Below are 18,183 nucleotides of genomic sequence, written 5' to 3'. Positions count from 1 at the left end.
AGGTTAGTTAAATATTGTTAATCTCTAATGGTCAATGGAAACATCAAATGCGTTTATTACATGTTAAAATGTACCGTGTACACAATACGTAGAATCAGTAGGTTTTATTTTAATACATTTTTCCTAGATTCCCCACTAACGCTCAACAACCATTGTTAATTGTATCGTTAAATATTATAATGCCAGCAGTATGTAGATATCTGAATATCTGATAACGTCGCCACTTGCCCCGTACATAGGTGAGACGAGAAGAGAGCGAAGAGTGTACTGTCGGCGTAATACAATAAACTAATAATAGAATACAATTTAATAAGACGTTATCGATTTGATTTCGGATTTAAAAATTATTTATGTCTTGTAAATAATATTTCCATTTGGGTACAATAATACGGGCCCGTCATTATAGTTATTCACATTTGGCTGCGTGTTGCGAGTATATTTTATACTCTAGCCTCATTATGTATTGAAAGAGACATTACAAATAACATTGATAATGAAAAAATTCTAAATAAGTTTGCATTAACTAACAATAGAAAAATAAATTTATTATAATATGAGCATTATTATTTAATAAAATTATATTGTGATATGCTGAATTGATATTTTATGTTAGATTATTTAATGATTGTATAAAAACATTAAATTTGTATACGTACCTACATAAAATAATTTTGCCAAAAAAAGGGGGGGGGTTTAGTGTTGTGATTTAGATTTTAGCACTCCCATACATTTTACCCTAGTTGTGCCCATGGTTTAATACATATGAAATACGTGGTAAGAAGCCACCCACTAGTGGCACTTGACTGGATGTTGTAGGATCTAACTATATATATTATTCATAGACCTATAAATCTTTTATAGGTCTATGATATTATTATACCGATTTTTTTTTCATCTTTCGTATTAGATATTAGTTTCCTAACAAGTCACGGCACCAGCTCCTTTTTAAACGTCGCCTGGGATTGCCAGGTAATGTTTGGGTGGATAGGTTTTTAATGAGTAAATTTTGGTGTGTTTGTATACGGGCATGAAATATTTTGTACGGAGTGCAATTAAGGTGGGATCACACGGCGCGAGGAGTGTGGAGCGTGATATATACCGCGCACAGTAAAACCGACGCGTCGTTAGATTGGATAAGACGCGCCGCACCAATTTTCCTTTGGCGCGGGATACAGAGACCGACAATTGTCGGGAAGAGACGCGCCGCGTGCCGCGCACAAAAATTTTGCCGCGCAACACTCATCAGACGGCGCGTCAACTGTACCACGCTATACCACTCCACGCTCCACGCGACCCGCAACGCGCCGTGTGATCCCACCTTAAAGGGATAAATTACTGAAGTTTGCTTGATGAATTTTTTATAAGCATTTAAATTTTATATATTGACAAAATACGTAAAATTCACGAAAAAGTGAAAAATGTTTGGCTAGTATAATATATTATACAGTATATGATCTAAATTCCAAAAGCCCCCATACACGTCAAACAAATTTGCGCAACTCACTGTGTTTATGCACGCATTTTGACAAGCCCGGATTAAGGGGGGGGGGTCCAGAGGGGGCCATGGCCCCCGGGCCTCAATAGTTTGAATTTATTTAGGGGCCTCAGATTTGTCCACTACTTTTTTCGTTATAACACTGCATAAATCACCTTAAAAAATCGAAGAAAAAAGCTTATACATTATAATTTATAAATAAAATGATACATTATTTATTGCCAAGTACCTAATATCTATATATATTTATTATAACAGGTACCTAATATTAAATAATATATACATTATAAGCATAATGTATATAATAAACTATTATCATAATTTTTTTTTTTCGTACTGGGGCCGCCTCTTTTAAAACTTTGGCCCCTGGGCCTCAAAATGTCTTAATCCGGGCTTGCATTTTGAGAGTGTATGGCCTGGTTTGAGGTTTGCGCAACGGTTTGATCGGTATTTCGGTCGGGATCAAAATTTTTTGCGCAAACATAGTTTTTGCACAAATTGTTTGAAGTGTATGGGGGCGCTGAAGGATTAGATCAATCGTATGGTTGAAGATAAAATTTATACCTTATATCTTAATTCATGGTATTTAATATTTATAACCAATGGTACAATTAAATTATATTAAGAGGACGTGATACCCGCATGGCCGCATGTGTTGTCCCCGTCTTACATTTGCAATGTGCATATTATAGAAAATTTTACGCTCAGCAAAACACGTGTAGCTACGTTAATTTAAAAATTAGAGTAAATTGACCTCTTTTAAAATCTATAGGTAAGATTCTTATCTAGACAACTTCATGAGTCATGGGCTTTTTATAATATTTTAATTTTTAAGCGTGTATGAGTTCTTTAAGATGTACAAACAATTAACAATTTTTAAATACTCATAACTCACTTAAAAATTAAAATTTAATTTATAAAAAGCCCATGAGGTTGTCTAGATAATGATCTTACCTTTAGATTTGATAAGATGTCAATTCACTCTAATTTTTAAGCCATCGGAGCTACACGTGTTCTACTGAGCGTAGAATTTTCTATGTTACATAGGTACTTGTAAGACGGAGACAACACATGCGAGTATCACGTCCTCTTAAATACCCTCATAGATATCTTGAAATTGAAATGTTTAACAAAAATCAAATTGTAACATCTCACCTCGACACCTCGTAGTTCCAAGTCACCTCAATTAACGGTAGCGATTTTGTTATTTGGTTGTAATTCAAAAACGAATAACTGTAGATAGATGAAAATTTCACTGAATGTTAATTTTATTAATACCTATACATGATAAAATGTTCAACATATTTTGACTCGTTTTGAGGTGTTTACAGACAATTTTTTTATTTTATTTTTCTATTAATATCAATAAAGTTATCTGTTGAGCCAAAAAGTGTGAAAATTAAACACAAGGCTCCTGATATATTGTTACAATAGAAGTTGAAAAATATTAAAAATACATAGGCACAATTTTTTTTTATAAGCACTTAAGGTTGTAATTTTGACAACATTTATCAAATTTAAAATTTAATAAATATTTTATAGTTAAAAATGTATTAAATGTTCAACTTTAACAGCTAATGATTGAAAATTTAAAACAAGGTTCCATGTAAATAGGTTATATATAAATTACTTTGTTCACAATAATATCGTCAAAAATACTTAGTAATATCATACGCTGACTGACCGTTTTCGCTCAGAATCGTTATTCTTATATAATGATATTATATCATACTTTTTTTCTTTATTGTTATATACACAATCTATACCTCAAGGGTACAAGAAGAGTATTAGCTAAAATACAAAAATTATAATACATGAATAAACTTGATAAAAGTATAGCCCCCCACCGATGACACTTTTAAGTGAGGTTTTACATTAATTACATATATATATATATATATTATTTTTTTCCTTACGTTAACATATCCCTACACCAGTTGCGTTTTAAGCGCCTTAGAGGATTACACGGAATAACATTTGATGAAAGAGCTTTAATTAGAGGATTGGAATGAGATGCTAGACAATTGTGGAATCTTTTATAATAAGTTACTGCTTTTTCTTTTACAATTTTGATTTTCAGGTCTGTGTGAAGGGTATAATTTGATACATATGAGAGGGAGTTCGTTAATTTCCTTAATGCAATATTTTTGAAAGCCTGAATACAATTTAGATTTGATTTTTTAGCATTTCCCCACAGTTTTGAGACCATAAGTCCAAATGGGTTTGATGAGGGACTTATACATTAGTAGATTCATAGTTAGATTTGTGTATTTTTTATTAGCTAGTACAGTTTTAAGCATACAAAGTCGCAGATTTAGTTGAAGTATCTTTCCACGCGTTTGTTGGGCCCAGGTGAGTCTACAGTCTAGGGTTAAGCCAAGATATATTATATCATGGAATTCAAATTTAACACCATACATTACGGCGACCCACTTGTAAGCTACTGTATAGCAGAGGGACACCCACTTGCCCACCTTTTTACCAGTTGAATGTAACAATTAGATTCACTTTCCCATCAAAATAAGTACTGACAAAAAATACCAATGTAAAATAAATACATTTATCACATCGCTAAGAATCTAAAAGAATTATTACAAATTTTCTCTAAATTTACACTAATAATCACTTATAAAGAACCTTGTTTATATTTTCAAGTTTTTGTCTGAGTGAATAAGTTTTTTTCAACAATAATTAAATAAAAACTAATACAAATCGAAAATTTCTTATGATTATAAATAGCTCAAAATGTAGGGCATATAGAAAATGCTAATTAACACATTTGTTGAAATTTCAAGTACCTTCTGTAATTTTCAAATTTTTAATTATTATGTACAATATATATATATTATACTTTTTTATTTATTTTTTGATAATGCTCTAAGTACAATATTTAATACTGTTATAATGTAATTATTTTAGGTGTCCAAAAGGTTTCACTGTTCTCAATCATTTCTAAGTAATTTGTAACTTATTTATTTATTATTATACTTACAAGAGTAAACTAAAAAAGGAATTTTTCCAATGAGTAACAAGCAATTGTCTTTGAACATGTAAATCAATGTTCCTTTTTAAATGATATCAGCTGTTTTCCATAGCTCATAATCTAAGTGTTTTAAAAATACTATTTTAGTTGAATATTGAATTTTGAGTTGTATCTAATTATAACTACAAACATTTTTTTGTTTTAAAACGTCTAAGTTTAGTTCACTATAAATAAGTGAAGTAAATATTTTCAAATCTAACAAGTCACTCGAATGTCCACTATTTAAATTTGATCAAATTATTCAAAATTTTGATACATAAATTTATAATTAATGTATACTCCGGCCCACATATCAGAATGCGTCCGTCACTGCGCATGGGCACTTAGCCGAATAGAGGGAATGTCATCATGGTGGGAGAAAACAGACTTCACGTATTACTATATGAATGCGCGGTTTACGTATGGACTCTCGTGGGCCGGAGTATAGTGTGATCACTGATGTGACAAAACACTAATATTTAAATTTCATATATTCCTACAACACATTCAACATCACCACAGTTTATATTTATAAAATATTTAAACATTTTAGAGTACAAAAATAAACAATTTTATTTCAGTTCAAGACTTATACAAGCAAACATCATGAATATTAATATTCTAAAATTAAATCATACTTGCAAACTATACACATATATTATATTCTACATGGTATAATAAAAAAAATGTATTTGTACTAATCAAACAATTTGTAAGCTGGTAGGTTTTCATCATCTAAGTCAGTGGAGGTTGAATGGTTATTAGACAGTCGTTTCTCAGCAGACAATTGAATTGCTGAATTATTTTTAGAAATTGGCATTTGAGTAAATGTTTCATTAGAAACTGTTTTCTTATCACTGTTGATTGGTCGTACAGTAACTTCCCCTGTTAGTTGACTAAAATTAGCTGCTGCTACATCTTGTAAATCATCTTCATTAATAGATAACTCAGATGCTTTTTGCTGAATTTCCTCTTCCATTTGGGCTTGTGTTGATACATCCATACCTGACTCTTCCGCTTTTTCACGCATTTGCATTGTTTGTGCCCAAGTAACATATTCCAAATCTTGCATTAAATGTGTAGCGGGGTCATCATCATCATCATCATCTTCAGATTCCAATTCTCCAACACCATTTTCACCATCTAAATGTTTATTGTGTTGTTTCATTAGCCTATTATCATGTAGAATTTCAGCAATTAAATCATTGTCAACTGACAACAACTCCACAATTTCAGCCTTTATCGGAGATTTTCCCGAAGTCAGAGCACATAAATATGCACGTAAATCGTTCATTACAGTAGGTACTTTTTTTTTGTTCTTTTCTAATTCATACTTTAGTTTCAACACACCAGGTATTATGTAGTCAGTCATCACCATCTTATATGTTTCCATAACTACTCGCTGTTTAGCTAAATCAGCCACTTTTTCTAATGTTCCAGGGTCATCGTCATTGGTCGTATCACGTGGTTTTCCAGAAGCCAAAGCCATTTCTTTGGCTTTTAAAATCCAAAAAGCATCCCTCATAACTTGTATTGCGCGCTCTCTGACTTCATTGTTAGTGGTCGGACTGACATTTTTAACAACGTCCTCAAAAATATTGAATATTTTTACCATAAGTTTTAACTTATTATCATCTAACATATGTGTTAACATAAATCTATAAACACAATGCCGTGATGCTTTCTTTGAATCTCCTTCCATTGAAAAAAATGCCTTTAGCTCAGGGTTGGTAAAACAATCTTCAACACCACTCGCCCGTACTCCAGTATAGCCATTAAAATGATAAATTACTTCAATTAGTTTCCGTTCCATAATATCTTTATTTTTGATCAGCAAATAGTTAACAATAAATGATGAAGTTTCTTGGCGCACTTGATCATCAGGATCTTCAAGCATGCACAACAAAGCAAAGAAAGCTACATCTCTTAGTTTTATATAGTCCTCTAGTATTAATCCAGTAAGTAGTTTTAGTGCTACCCGTTTGACTGGAACACTTTCAGCTTTCAAGCAAACACACATTTCTGGAATAGCTTGTTCTACTAAAGTTGTACAGCGTAAACATAAATCAGCTAAAGCAGTTAACGCATTAATTTTTATTGATGGGTGGTATGGATTTTTCAGTATTGCTCCATATTGGACTATTGCTTCTTTTGCAAATTGTTCATCCACAATACTTAATTTACCTATTGTTAAGATAACAATAGTTTGAAGAGCTGAAGAGACGGATCCATCAGTTTTTCCTAAAAAGCCTAATAAATATTGTTGAAATTTATGTTTGATTTGTAAATGTTGTACTAAACCTATGTCACCCAGCGTGTATATATATCGAATAATAATCTCTTCATTATCTATATTTGTAGATGTCTCGATATAATTACAAATTGTTTGAAACAATTTTCTTAAATTGGTATTTAGTTTTTCAGAATTATCTAATTGTAACACTGTGTATAAATCCAAAGATTTAGATATAAGACGAGTTGGTATTTTAAAACTAAACAAAAGATCTTCAAATGTGTTTAAGAATCTTTGTCTTGTTTCTTTGTCCAAGCGTTTGTGATTTAAAAATAGGATATCAATAGTCATTTGTGCATGTGTTAACAAGATGTTCAGTTCCGAAGGATTTTCTTCTCTAACAAACCATAAATTAAACTGCGCATCAAAATATTTAATAAGAGGTGATATATTTGAAATAGTTAATTGATGTGATATTAATTGTAATAAATATAAGCTGTGTACAGTCCATTCGTGATTTGATGAACCTACATATGTCATTATGTCTTTAACATTACGATCTGTAAGGAATCCATTGATGCGCCACTTTTCACACAAACACATCATGTACTTGCCTACTTTTTCATTTAAAACATTGTCTAATACACGCCAAGGTAAATAATCTAATGGATCATTACCATCAATTATTTTGGGAGAATATGGTTTTATATTGTTTAAAATAACTCGATTCATAGATTCGACAGCCAATTCTTGAATTTTTTTGTCTCGATCGCCAACTAAATGAATTAATCCTTTAAACCAATACTTAAGAACATCTTGATTATCTGGATATTTTAAAATCAAATCAGTTAACCCGGAAACCGCCACTTTTCTGATGGTCATTGCGTTGTCAGAGCAACTACTCACCAATAATGTTAAATAATATTTTTCCATTAACTTATGATTAATAAGAAATAAATTACATAAAATTGTAAGACTTATACGACGAATATAAGCTCGTTCGTCACGAGCATGTACATTTAAGATCCACAGTAAAATTTTGGCCCCAGGATAAATGTTTAAATTGCTAATATTATTTGGATCAAAATTGGCCAAATTATTTTCCAAATATTGATGAAAATCATGAAAATCTTTTTTACAGAATGATGTGTGATTTATATTATCAAATTTTAGGTAAGGATGAACAAGCACACGTTTGACTAAAGCAGTTTGATGTGCAGTAGCAGTAGGTGGACCAGCTGTTAATGTTGCAAATAATGAGAATGCTTTAGAACGTACTGTTAATAAAAAATCTTCAAATTTTGAAAGAATAACAGCAACAATGAATTCATGTTTAGTCGCTGGCATAAGTTGTAGTAGAGTTGGGTCCTCGGGTTCAATTTCTTCAGGTTCTGAAAGTAATTTGAAAAGAGTCTCCAATGCAACAATACGTATTTTAACATCTACATCATATACCAAACATAACAAATAATATTTAATTTTAATTCTAACATTATTTGGGCATAATCTCCAAACTTCTAATATGATTTGAAATTGACGGGGTCTTAATTCACTTCGTTCAGGTCCTCGATGTAACAAATGTTGCAATAGTATTTCTAATACACGCTCAAATGGAGATCCCAATTTTCTTGTTAATTTACGAATAAATGATAAATGATGGTCACGAATTGCATTAAATTGTCTAGTGGTCAATTGCATTTCACGCTGTCCATCAACTAATAAACCTATTATCATACAATGCATGAGTTTTTGACCAATAACAAGTATTGATCCACAGTTGTCATTAAACATATCTGTCAAACCTGAATATGCATTGAATGCTAATGTGCCATAGCTTAAGTTTTCAGTAGGCACTTGTTCTAAAATATTGCCAGAATTGCGTTCTAAATGAGTCACATCTATCATTATGTCTACAATCATATCTAAAGAGCTAATTTCATCAAAGAATTGAAATCGTTTGACCATTATTCCTATAGTTCTCACAATAGCCAATAAATCAGCTATTAAATCAATCTTTTCATCTTCTTCCAATTGTATATCATCGCCACTATTTATACCTCCGGTGAAATTTAACATGGCTATACATGACTTCACTAACTCCGTGCATTTTGTGAGTATGCTAATATGATAAAATCCAATATTCTTGCTACCCATAAATGTAGATGCCAAAAAAAATAAACGTGTAGCAGACAATCCATTTTTTCTGGAACTAGGTTCATCAATGCATTTTAGTCCATTATGAATGTAACAATTGAGCAAACAACTCAATGGTTTAGGATGTACATAACATGAATCATCACTAAAAAACTGATCCCATAGTATATGTGCTGATGGTTGTTGTAAGTAAATATTTAATAACTCACAAGAATCATTTATAATTGATGGAAAATCAATATCTGGCATGACAATTGATTCATACGATTCAGGAAATTTGTAATAACTGTATTGGCTACTCATAACTCTGTCTACATAATCTTGAGATATGACACCTAATTGTAGGCGACCCAATATGTCAACTACATCACTCACTTCGATTAACACTCGAGTTTCTGAAATAAAAATTATAATACTTAAGTAATTTATGAGAATTGTAAACTATTCTAAATATATTATATCTGTTAGTTTAGCAAAACAAAAATTTGTTGCAATTTTTCAAATGAAAACAGTACTAATTTAGCCATTGTGCTTGTATTAAAATATATAATGTAAAATTACAAAAAAAAAAAAATATTATTGTTGGTTAAATTAAAATGTTGGAAAAACAAGCATAGGCAAAAAGTATATATAATGTATATATAATGTTCTCTTGCTAAACAAAGTCAAGTCTAAGTACCTAAGTATTAATTTCAAAATTAATTGATTACTGAAATATCTGTCTGGAATAGGTAGGCTATATCTTTCAGTAAGTCACATTTTATTACCCAACAATTGACAAAAATTGTTGATATATTGACTTGTTTAATCAAAATACGGCAAAAGTTAACATTTATCTATACATTAATTATTATAAATTAAAAATTAGTTAGGTTCAAACAAAAAATATTCTTAATTATTTAAATTATTTTCTTACTATAGTAAATTATCAAATAAAATTATGGTTTTATTTCCACAATTCATATTTATAACATAAATCAAGTGTGTTTGTATAAAAAAAATAAAATAAATATTTGAGTTTAAGTATTAGGTACTTGTATTAATGAGATATAAAACCACTAGGCACTAATGAAAATCTTAGCCATTAGACTAAAAGCCAATAAGAGGTAAGTAGGTAACTGACTAAATACTAATGAGTATTTTATCATCCATAACATCACAGAATAGATTTGCATGTTTTCACGCCTTCACGGTGTTACAGATTACAATCAAATAGCTATTCGAGATAGGCATTCTAATTATACCATGTGAATACGTCGGAAAATTTCATAATAAAATAATTTGTTTATGGCTTTGTGCTAATGCATAAATATGAACGATTTATCAAAATTATGTTATAAAATATTTTAATTTATATTAATTTTATTATAATACGAGCATCTTCCACCACTGTTCTGACTTCTGATTATAAACGATAATGAGCGTACATTATAGGCATCTTGCCTCCATAAGCACCGTATCAGCGTAGCTCCGTAGTCCTAATCATCGTGTAGCGACTAGCAAGTATCGACGATCGACCTATTATTTCTAAGAATACACGGATAGTGTATACTATACTACAGGTACACAGCCCCGGCTATCTAAATTTCTAAACTAGATTTATATTTAATTCACAATAATAATTTTGTATTTCGTATATCGATGGGACGATGGCATATTATGCCACACACGAAACGTATAATTGGCATTCACACAGCTCACATAGCTACGTTATTAGGTAGTTATTACAAATCACAATTTACTGTGTTATAGTGTTGTGAGTTATTGATTATTATTTATTATAGTGGCAAAGTGCACAATTATAATATTTTTAATTTCCTACAAAATGTCAAATTTAAATTTCAAATATTGGTTTAGACTTGATGTGTTCATGAGGTAAAAAAAATAAAACAAGGTTATACAATTCTATCTAAGGGGGTGTAGGGGCAATTCCCCCGCGAGTCTGTTTTTGAAAGTGACTTGGTGGGTGGGTAATATTTTTCCATTCAATATGCTACCCGTTTATTTTTGAGTATGCGCCACTGACCATCATAAACCATACAGGATTAGTGACCCCTATCTTTTGAATTTAATGTTTCTATAATATTATGTATTATTTCATAAGTTAATGTTATTTTTAAAACTATATTTAGGTAAAAAAACCTACTTACCAGTTTGTAATGAAGACATTTTTTTGGCGCGTATTATTTCAATTAACTGCTTACTAATGATCCATCACGACCGGTATAATATATGTTAAATTATGTTCTTAACGATAATTAGAACAACGTTATGAACAACTATATTTTTACTGATTTTTATATAAATGAAAAAAATTTAACAATTAGGAGGTAAAGATTTACTAAATATTAATGTTTATATTTTAATAATCTAATAATTGACATTTGACACTTGTAAGTTGTAAATAATATTATTGTAGTCGGTGGTCGGCACACGGATAGAGCAACCTATATGATCTAAGGCCCGATACCATCAGTATCACGGTATCACGATCGGCGAGCGGGAATTTTAAGCGTCACCACGAAAACGGTTATAATGATAATTGGTAACACAACATTATTTAAAATTAATTTATTATCTTAGATTGTTCTATGCTTAGATCATATACTATCCGATGGATGGAGCCACAGTGTATTAAATCAATACAAAAAAACCACAGATATATACAATAATTGTATATAATATCTGTGAAGAAAACCTTGGCCGATATCAACGACGAGTTACCGAATTAGGTGGTCGAAATGCGCATGCGTAACATGACTTCTCGCATATTTATTAAAAATACATATTTTTATATATCTGTGGTATTTTTTAACATTGTCGTCAAGTTGTATCAATACACCTTGATTGTTCTATAGACTATAATTCTATGGATATTTGTATTATGAGATAATAATTATTATGATAGCACCATGCATCCACGATACAACAACAATAATTGCATTGTTGTGAATTGTTGTTCTGAAATTAATTGAGAACGACGGACTGTTTCGTACATTCCGTGACAAAATACATAGGTTTGTCAGTAACTTTTTGCTACGCATCATGTTCGACCGTTCACCGTTCGCCGATCACGAGCGATTCCACACCACGCCTATAATTATTAATTAGATGCAGCTGGTTCACCTTTATATTGGCCGGGTAATTTAGGCCAATGAAATGAGGGGGATTATGTGGAAGGTTAGGATGCGCGAAACAGACCAAAACTTGTATTTTTGCTGACATACCTATCCATTTTATCATGGTCATGCTTGCATCACCCTCTTGAATCTGTACTTCCTTACTGAATCTATAGAAAGCCATAGAAATTATATGAAGTAAAGTATGCATTAGTGCATACTTGCATGTTGCATCGTCGTTGACAGACAGTTGTCGGTCGTTTTCGTAAATGGTCGTTTATTGGTAGTCAGTGGATTAGAGTTATAGTTACCTTTTAATTGTTGTTCAAAAATAAAAACTTAACTGTTATTAAAATTTATTTATTTACAATATTTTATTATTTTTTTTGTTTTTGTTATTGAAATGAATCCAACCGATGATATGGTTTACAGTGTCATAGCTGCTGTTTCAAAGAATGGAGGTATTGGCTACAAGGGTAATCTACCATGGAAAATTAAAAAGGAAATGGAATACTTCAATCTGATGACTACTCGGGTGAATCTTAAAGGCGTTCAAAATGCGGTTATTATGGGTCGCTGTACTTGGCAATCGATTCCAGATAAATATAGGCCACTAAAAGGACGAATAAATGTAGTTATTTCTAAAACATTGAACAGTGTGCCAGAAGGTGTTTTATTGTATCCAAAACTTGAAGAAGCCTTAAAATCATTATATTTAAATGATCGTATTGAGAATCTTTGGGTAATTGGTGGTTCAGGATTGTACAAGGAAGCTGTAAATGATAAAAATTGCAAAAAATTATTTATTACAAAAATTGATCAAGAATACTTGTGTGATACTTTCTTTCCCGATTTTGATACTAAAAAATTTGAAGAAACAAGCGAAGCAAATGTACCTAAAGGAATTCAAGAAGATAATGGTATTAAATATGAATTTAAAGTTTTCAAGAGGTTATGATTGTTGAAGCATAATAATATATTGGTATTGTTTTTGTTACATGAATAATAGCCAAGAGGTACCCATGTAATTGTGAAAATTTAATTATTTTAATTATAAATAAAATCAATATTTTATACTTTTTCTCCTGGTGACTGTTAATGCTTATTTTGAACATTAATTTTTCTATTTTTTTCTTAAGGTTTCACATGTCCTATATTAAAAGCCAAAGAAAAATTATTAAATATTAATTGTTACATGTTGATATAAAATTATATATCAATTGGCCAGTGGTCTCGACAAAATTAGTGAGGATTAGAAATTGGGATCGCTTAGCACCCCCAGTTTTGAAATTAGCACCCTCATTAATTATGCCATTTATATAACTTACTAGTTATGAACAGTGTAAAGCCATTACTGTATATTTTTATATTTATATTGTATTTTTTATATTAGCAAGGTGTTTGTAATTAATTAAATAAAACAAAATAATAAATTAAAATCTAATATTATTCACACTAATATAATATGAATCAACTTTTATTTTTATTCTTGATACATCTTCAATAACAGGTTATTAGCTTAAAAAAATATTTAATATTTTGCTACATAAAAAAAAAAAATACATTCGTTTTGAACTTATTGAATTATACATATATCATTATAGTCTTCATCTTTTGAGACAGTAAAAATGCTTTGATTTTCTTTGACAGGATCTTTTCTGGTAGGAAAGTGAAGCTAGTTAGTATATTGGATGGGTCAAAATTAAAAATTAATTCCAAAGCGACAAGAAAAACTAAGGAAAACTGGGTTTTAGCAAAACCAGTTTTTGAAAAATTCAATTTTGTGTCTTACCTTACCTTAACTCTAAAGAAAAGCTTAGACATTTTCACTGAATTTTAATATTAGTAATTTACAGGCATAAGAAAAAGTGGAATTGTATTAGTTATTATAAATTATTGTCGATAAAATATTTTTCACTCGATCAAAAAACTTGAAAATCTAATACTGCAACATTCCTCAATGCTCAAACTCATTAGTTGTTAGTGGGAATTAAAAGTTAAGCGTAAATCATCAATAATTATTTAAGAGAATCTAAACTCTAAACTATTCTAAAGTCAAAATGTTGACAAAATTTATCGAAATCACAAAAATACCAAAATTATAAAAAAAAATTTTGTTTATCTAAGATTTAAAATTTCTATACAAGATTCACCTTAAATTTTCCTACCTTCAACAACATTTAATGTAGTTAGGTGTCTAAAAGAATATTCAAAAAAATTATGGTGGGTTGCAGGGGGGTGGCTAAGGCCCCGGGCCACATTGACTGTGTTGACCTTAGAATTTTATCAAGATTAATAAAAAAAAATTAAAAGTGTAAATAAAAAACATATTCTATTTGAATACTTAGCCCCTCCCCCCAACATACAAAATTCCTGGTTACGCCACTGGTAGGTTGTGTGATCCTCGTCTGCGGGTTAGAAAATCCACCTATTACAACAATATTTAACAAGATGTTTTCAAAAAATGAAATAATATATTCGAAAAGGAAGAAAATTACAAGCAGATCTGACTACTGAATTATGTAATCAACTTAGTGATTATCAGGAATGTTTTACATTAGATATTAAAAATCTAGATAAAAAATGTTGATCAAGAGAAAAAATTACCTAAATATTCTTATTCTGAAAATTATATATTTGATTATGAGGCTCAACAGGAAACAAGGACTCATATACCCAATTGAGTGATTGCTCATGATTTAATGGTAATGAATATAAATTTAAAACAAACAATGACTTTTGTAAATGGTTTATATCAAAGGATCATAAAGATTATCAAGCACATTATACAAGAGGTTATGATTCTCAATTCATTTAAAAAAATTGTGTTGAAAATACTCTCAAACCTTATACAATTTATAATGGAACAAAACGTATGTTATTGGAAATACCTTCTATAAGACTGAAAATTATCTACAGTAGGTAGTAATTTTGTTCAAGGACCTCTGAGTGATTTTCCAAAAACATTTGGATTAACTGAATTAAAAAAGGGCTACTTTCCACACTTATTTAATACTAAGGAGAATGAGAATTATGTAGGACCAATCCCAGACAAAAAGTATTATAATATACAATATGAAATGAAACCTGAGGTTAGGAAAAAAAAATTAGAGTGGTATTTACAAAAAGTTCAAGAAAATTACATTTTTGATATGAAGAAAGAACTTCCAGAGTATTGTGGGTCAGATGTAGATATTAGAAAAAGTTGTGTTCTAGATATTGCTAATATAGATCCATTCCAATATTTGACAATAGCTAGTGTTTGTATGGTTATCTACAGGTCTAAATATATATGGAATAATACAATTGCTGTTGTAGATGAATCTATAGAAGAAAAATATTCGAAACAATCTATAAGCTGATTAAATAGTCTTGGAAATCCTAATATAAAACACGCTTTAAATGGTGGTGAACAAATTATTTGTGGAGCAAAAGTTGATGGTTTTGACATTCTGATGGAACTAGGACCAAAGGTACAGTATATCAATATCATGGTTTTTTCTGGCATGGATGTCGAAAATGCTTCGGTGAGGATACAATAAATAATGTAAATAAGGAAGAAATGGATGACTTGTATGAAAAAACTAAAGAGAGAAGTGATCTGATAGAGAAAGCCAGATATAATTTAATAGAAATGTGGGTCTGTAAATTGATTAAATAAAAAGATTATAAGCATAGTGGAAAACCAGAAATAATTGAACCTTTGAATCTAAGGTATACATTTTTTGGGGGAAGAACTAATACATTCAAGTTGTGGGTAAAATCAAATAAAAAGAAGACAATTAGATATATTGATGTTTGTAGTATTTACGATACTGTTCAGTATTATGACTATTATCCAGTTGGTCATCCTGAAAAGATTGTTAAACCAAAGAGTTATAATAAGAATTGGTTTGGAATAATGAAATGTAAGATTTTACCACCTAGAAATTTATATCATCCTGTATATTACCAGTTAAGGTTAAAATGGATAAAAATGAAAAATTATTATTTCCACTATGTTTAGAATGCGCTGTAATGAATTACATTTGTAACAGAATTAATTACTTACGTGGAATCTTGTTTTAAATTTTAAATTCTTAGATACAAAAGTTGAACATTTTATAAATTTTTAACTACAAAATAATTTTTCAAATTAAAATTTAATAAATTTTGTCAAAATTCGATCTTTAAATGCTTATAAAAAAAAATTGTGCCTATGTATTTTTAATATTTTTCAATTGATATTGTAACAATATATCAGGAGCTTTGTATTAAATTTTTACACTTTTTGGCCCAACAGATAAAACTTTATTGATATTTATAGAAAAAAAAAACTAAAAAAATTGAAACTGAAAATGTCCGTAAACAGCTCAAAAAGAGTCAAAATATTTTCAAAATTGTATGGTACTATGGTTTATAGGAAATGCTAATATAAACATACAGTAAAATTTTCATGTATCTACAGTTATTCGTTTTTGAATTACAACAAAATAAGGATATCGCTACATGAGAAATCGAGTGAATATCCAATGTTGTAAAAATTTGAATTTCAAACGATCATAAAAATTTAATTTGACTTTCTTATAGATATTTTTTGTTTGATAAAGGTAGATAATCTTATAAGTAATCTTGTATTACATTTTAAAATCTTAGATTTAAAAAGAAAAATTTTTGAACTTTAAATGCTTATAAAAAAAAACTGTGACTAAGGATTTTTAATATTTTTCATCTGCTTTTGAAACAATATACTAGGAGCCTTTTATTACATTTTCAAGCTTTAAGCTTGAAGTTATAAACTAAAAATTGTCCTCAGTCAGTCATTTTACCTAATAAAATTTGAAAATGTCACCATAATTTTTTTTTTAGGAAGGGAGGCAAAAGAAAATAAATAATTTTTACCTATTGTAACCCAAAATATAGTGGAGGAAATGACGCTCCTAAAATCATTTACAAATAATAAATCTATATAAAGCAGTCCTCGAAGTTTTGTATTCTATTTTTTTTTTTTTTAAACAGAATATACATATAAATATGTGTATAATTCAATAAAAATGTAAAAATAGTTGAAATATATCAAGTTAGTTTTATACTTATTATTTCTATCAGTGTTGGGAAAGTTCCTTTTAAAAAGGAACTCGTTCCTGTTCCTCGTTCCTGTTGTAAAAAAGGAACTCGTTCCCGTTCCTCGTTCCTGTCGCGAAAAAAGAACGCGTTCCTGTTCCTTTACACATTTTTTACGTCGTCAATGGTGTCTTCTTGCGAACAATTTTTAAGTCAGAAATTATCGGTTAACTAACTCCTTCCTAAGGAGCACCGATTTGAACAAAAATGACTTGTTTTATACTCTGTCCTACGAGAGAACAATCAGTCCGCCGACCGATTCTCGTCAGGGGCGAGCATTCGATATCGTTTAAATTAAAACGACTCACGTCTCATATCAAGACGATAGTCGATAAAACGTATGATATCAGATATAAGAAGAGAGAAAGTTCAATATCTACGAGAGAGATAGACTATAAGAGTGCTTTTTGAGGTTAGGTTACTAATATTTGGCGCTCTTATAACCTCAAAAATTGTAAACCCTTAATCTCAGTTGATGAGCTCGATGTCCTATCCATTCTTATAATATCTATGATTATACCTTGTATCACGAACTACTACATGTAGTAGTTCGTGCCTTGTATGCTAATCTCGAACTAAATTAAAATATACCAACGATACCTAGGTTGTTCGTTTTACTATTTACTAATGATTGATGAAGTAATACCAAAATACCAACACTAAATATATTCCAGAAGATATTATTATTAAAAACAACTTTCATTCTTTTTTTTTTTTCATTATTTGAGGAACGGAAAGTTCAAGTTCCTTAAAAATAGGAACTCTTTCCCGTTCCTCGTTCCTATATTTTAAATAGAACGCTTTCCGAGCCTCTTTCCTATAAAAGGAACGCGTTCCTTCCCAACATTGCTTCTATCCATATTACCTATACATAAATTATAAAGTGTATAACATTAAAAGTACCCTGCTATGTCAATCCTACACAATATCAATATTTTAATAACTAATATTACTTATTTGTTATTACAAGACAAAACGAACTCAGAAAAATAAATAATTAAGACACGCAGTAACAGCTTTCGATACCAACATGAAATTTACTTGTATGTTTATTATT

The 18,183-nt window shown here is 30.0% G+C and overlaps 2 protein-coding genes across 2 annotated transcripts; one reads left to right on the top strand and one right to left on the bottom strand.

The window, feature by feature from the left end:
- Nucleotides 1-5,064: 5,064 nt before the first annotated feature.
- On the bottom strand, nt 5,065-11,429 carry LOC100159553. Its single transcript, XM_001948128.5, has 2 exons — nt 11,055-11,429; nt 5,065-9,299 (listed from the first exon to the last, which is right to left on the bottom strand). Exons 1-2 carry the CDS (start codon nt 11,071-11,073, stop codon nt 5,215-5,217), a joined length of 4,104 nt encoding a protein of 1,367 aa, XP_001948163.2. The 5' UTR covers nt 11,074-11,429; the 3' UTR covers nt 5,065-5,214.
- Nucleotides 11,430-12,176: 747 nt separating this feature from the next.
- Nucleotides 12,177-13,457, top strand: Dhfr (dihydrofolate reductase). Its single transcript, NM_001162022.2, is given in 1 exon segment — nt 12,177-13,457. A coding segment is annotated over 1 exon segment (555 nt). The 5' UTR covers nt 12,177-12,426; the 3' UTR covers nt 12,982-13,457.
- The last annotated feature ends 4,726 nt before the right edge of the window (nt 13,458-18,183 follow it).

The sequence above is a fragment of the Acyrthosiphon pisum genome, chromosome A2, assembly GCF_005508785.2.
Source record: "Acyrthosiphon pisum isolate AL4f chromosome A2, pea_aphid_22Mar2018_4r6ur, whole genome shotgun sequence".
Lineage (NCBI taxonomy): Eukaryota > Metazoa > Arthropoda > Insecta > Hemiptera > Aphididae > Acyrthosiphon > Acyrthosiphon pisum.
This window is presented reverse-complemented; position numbering and strand designations above follow the sequence as displayed.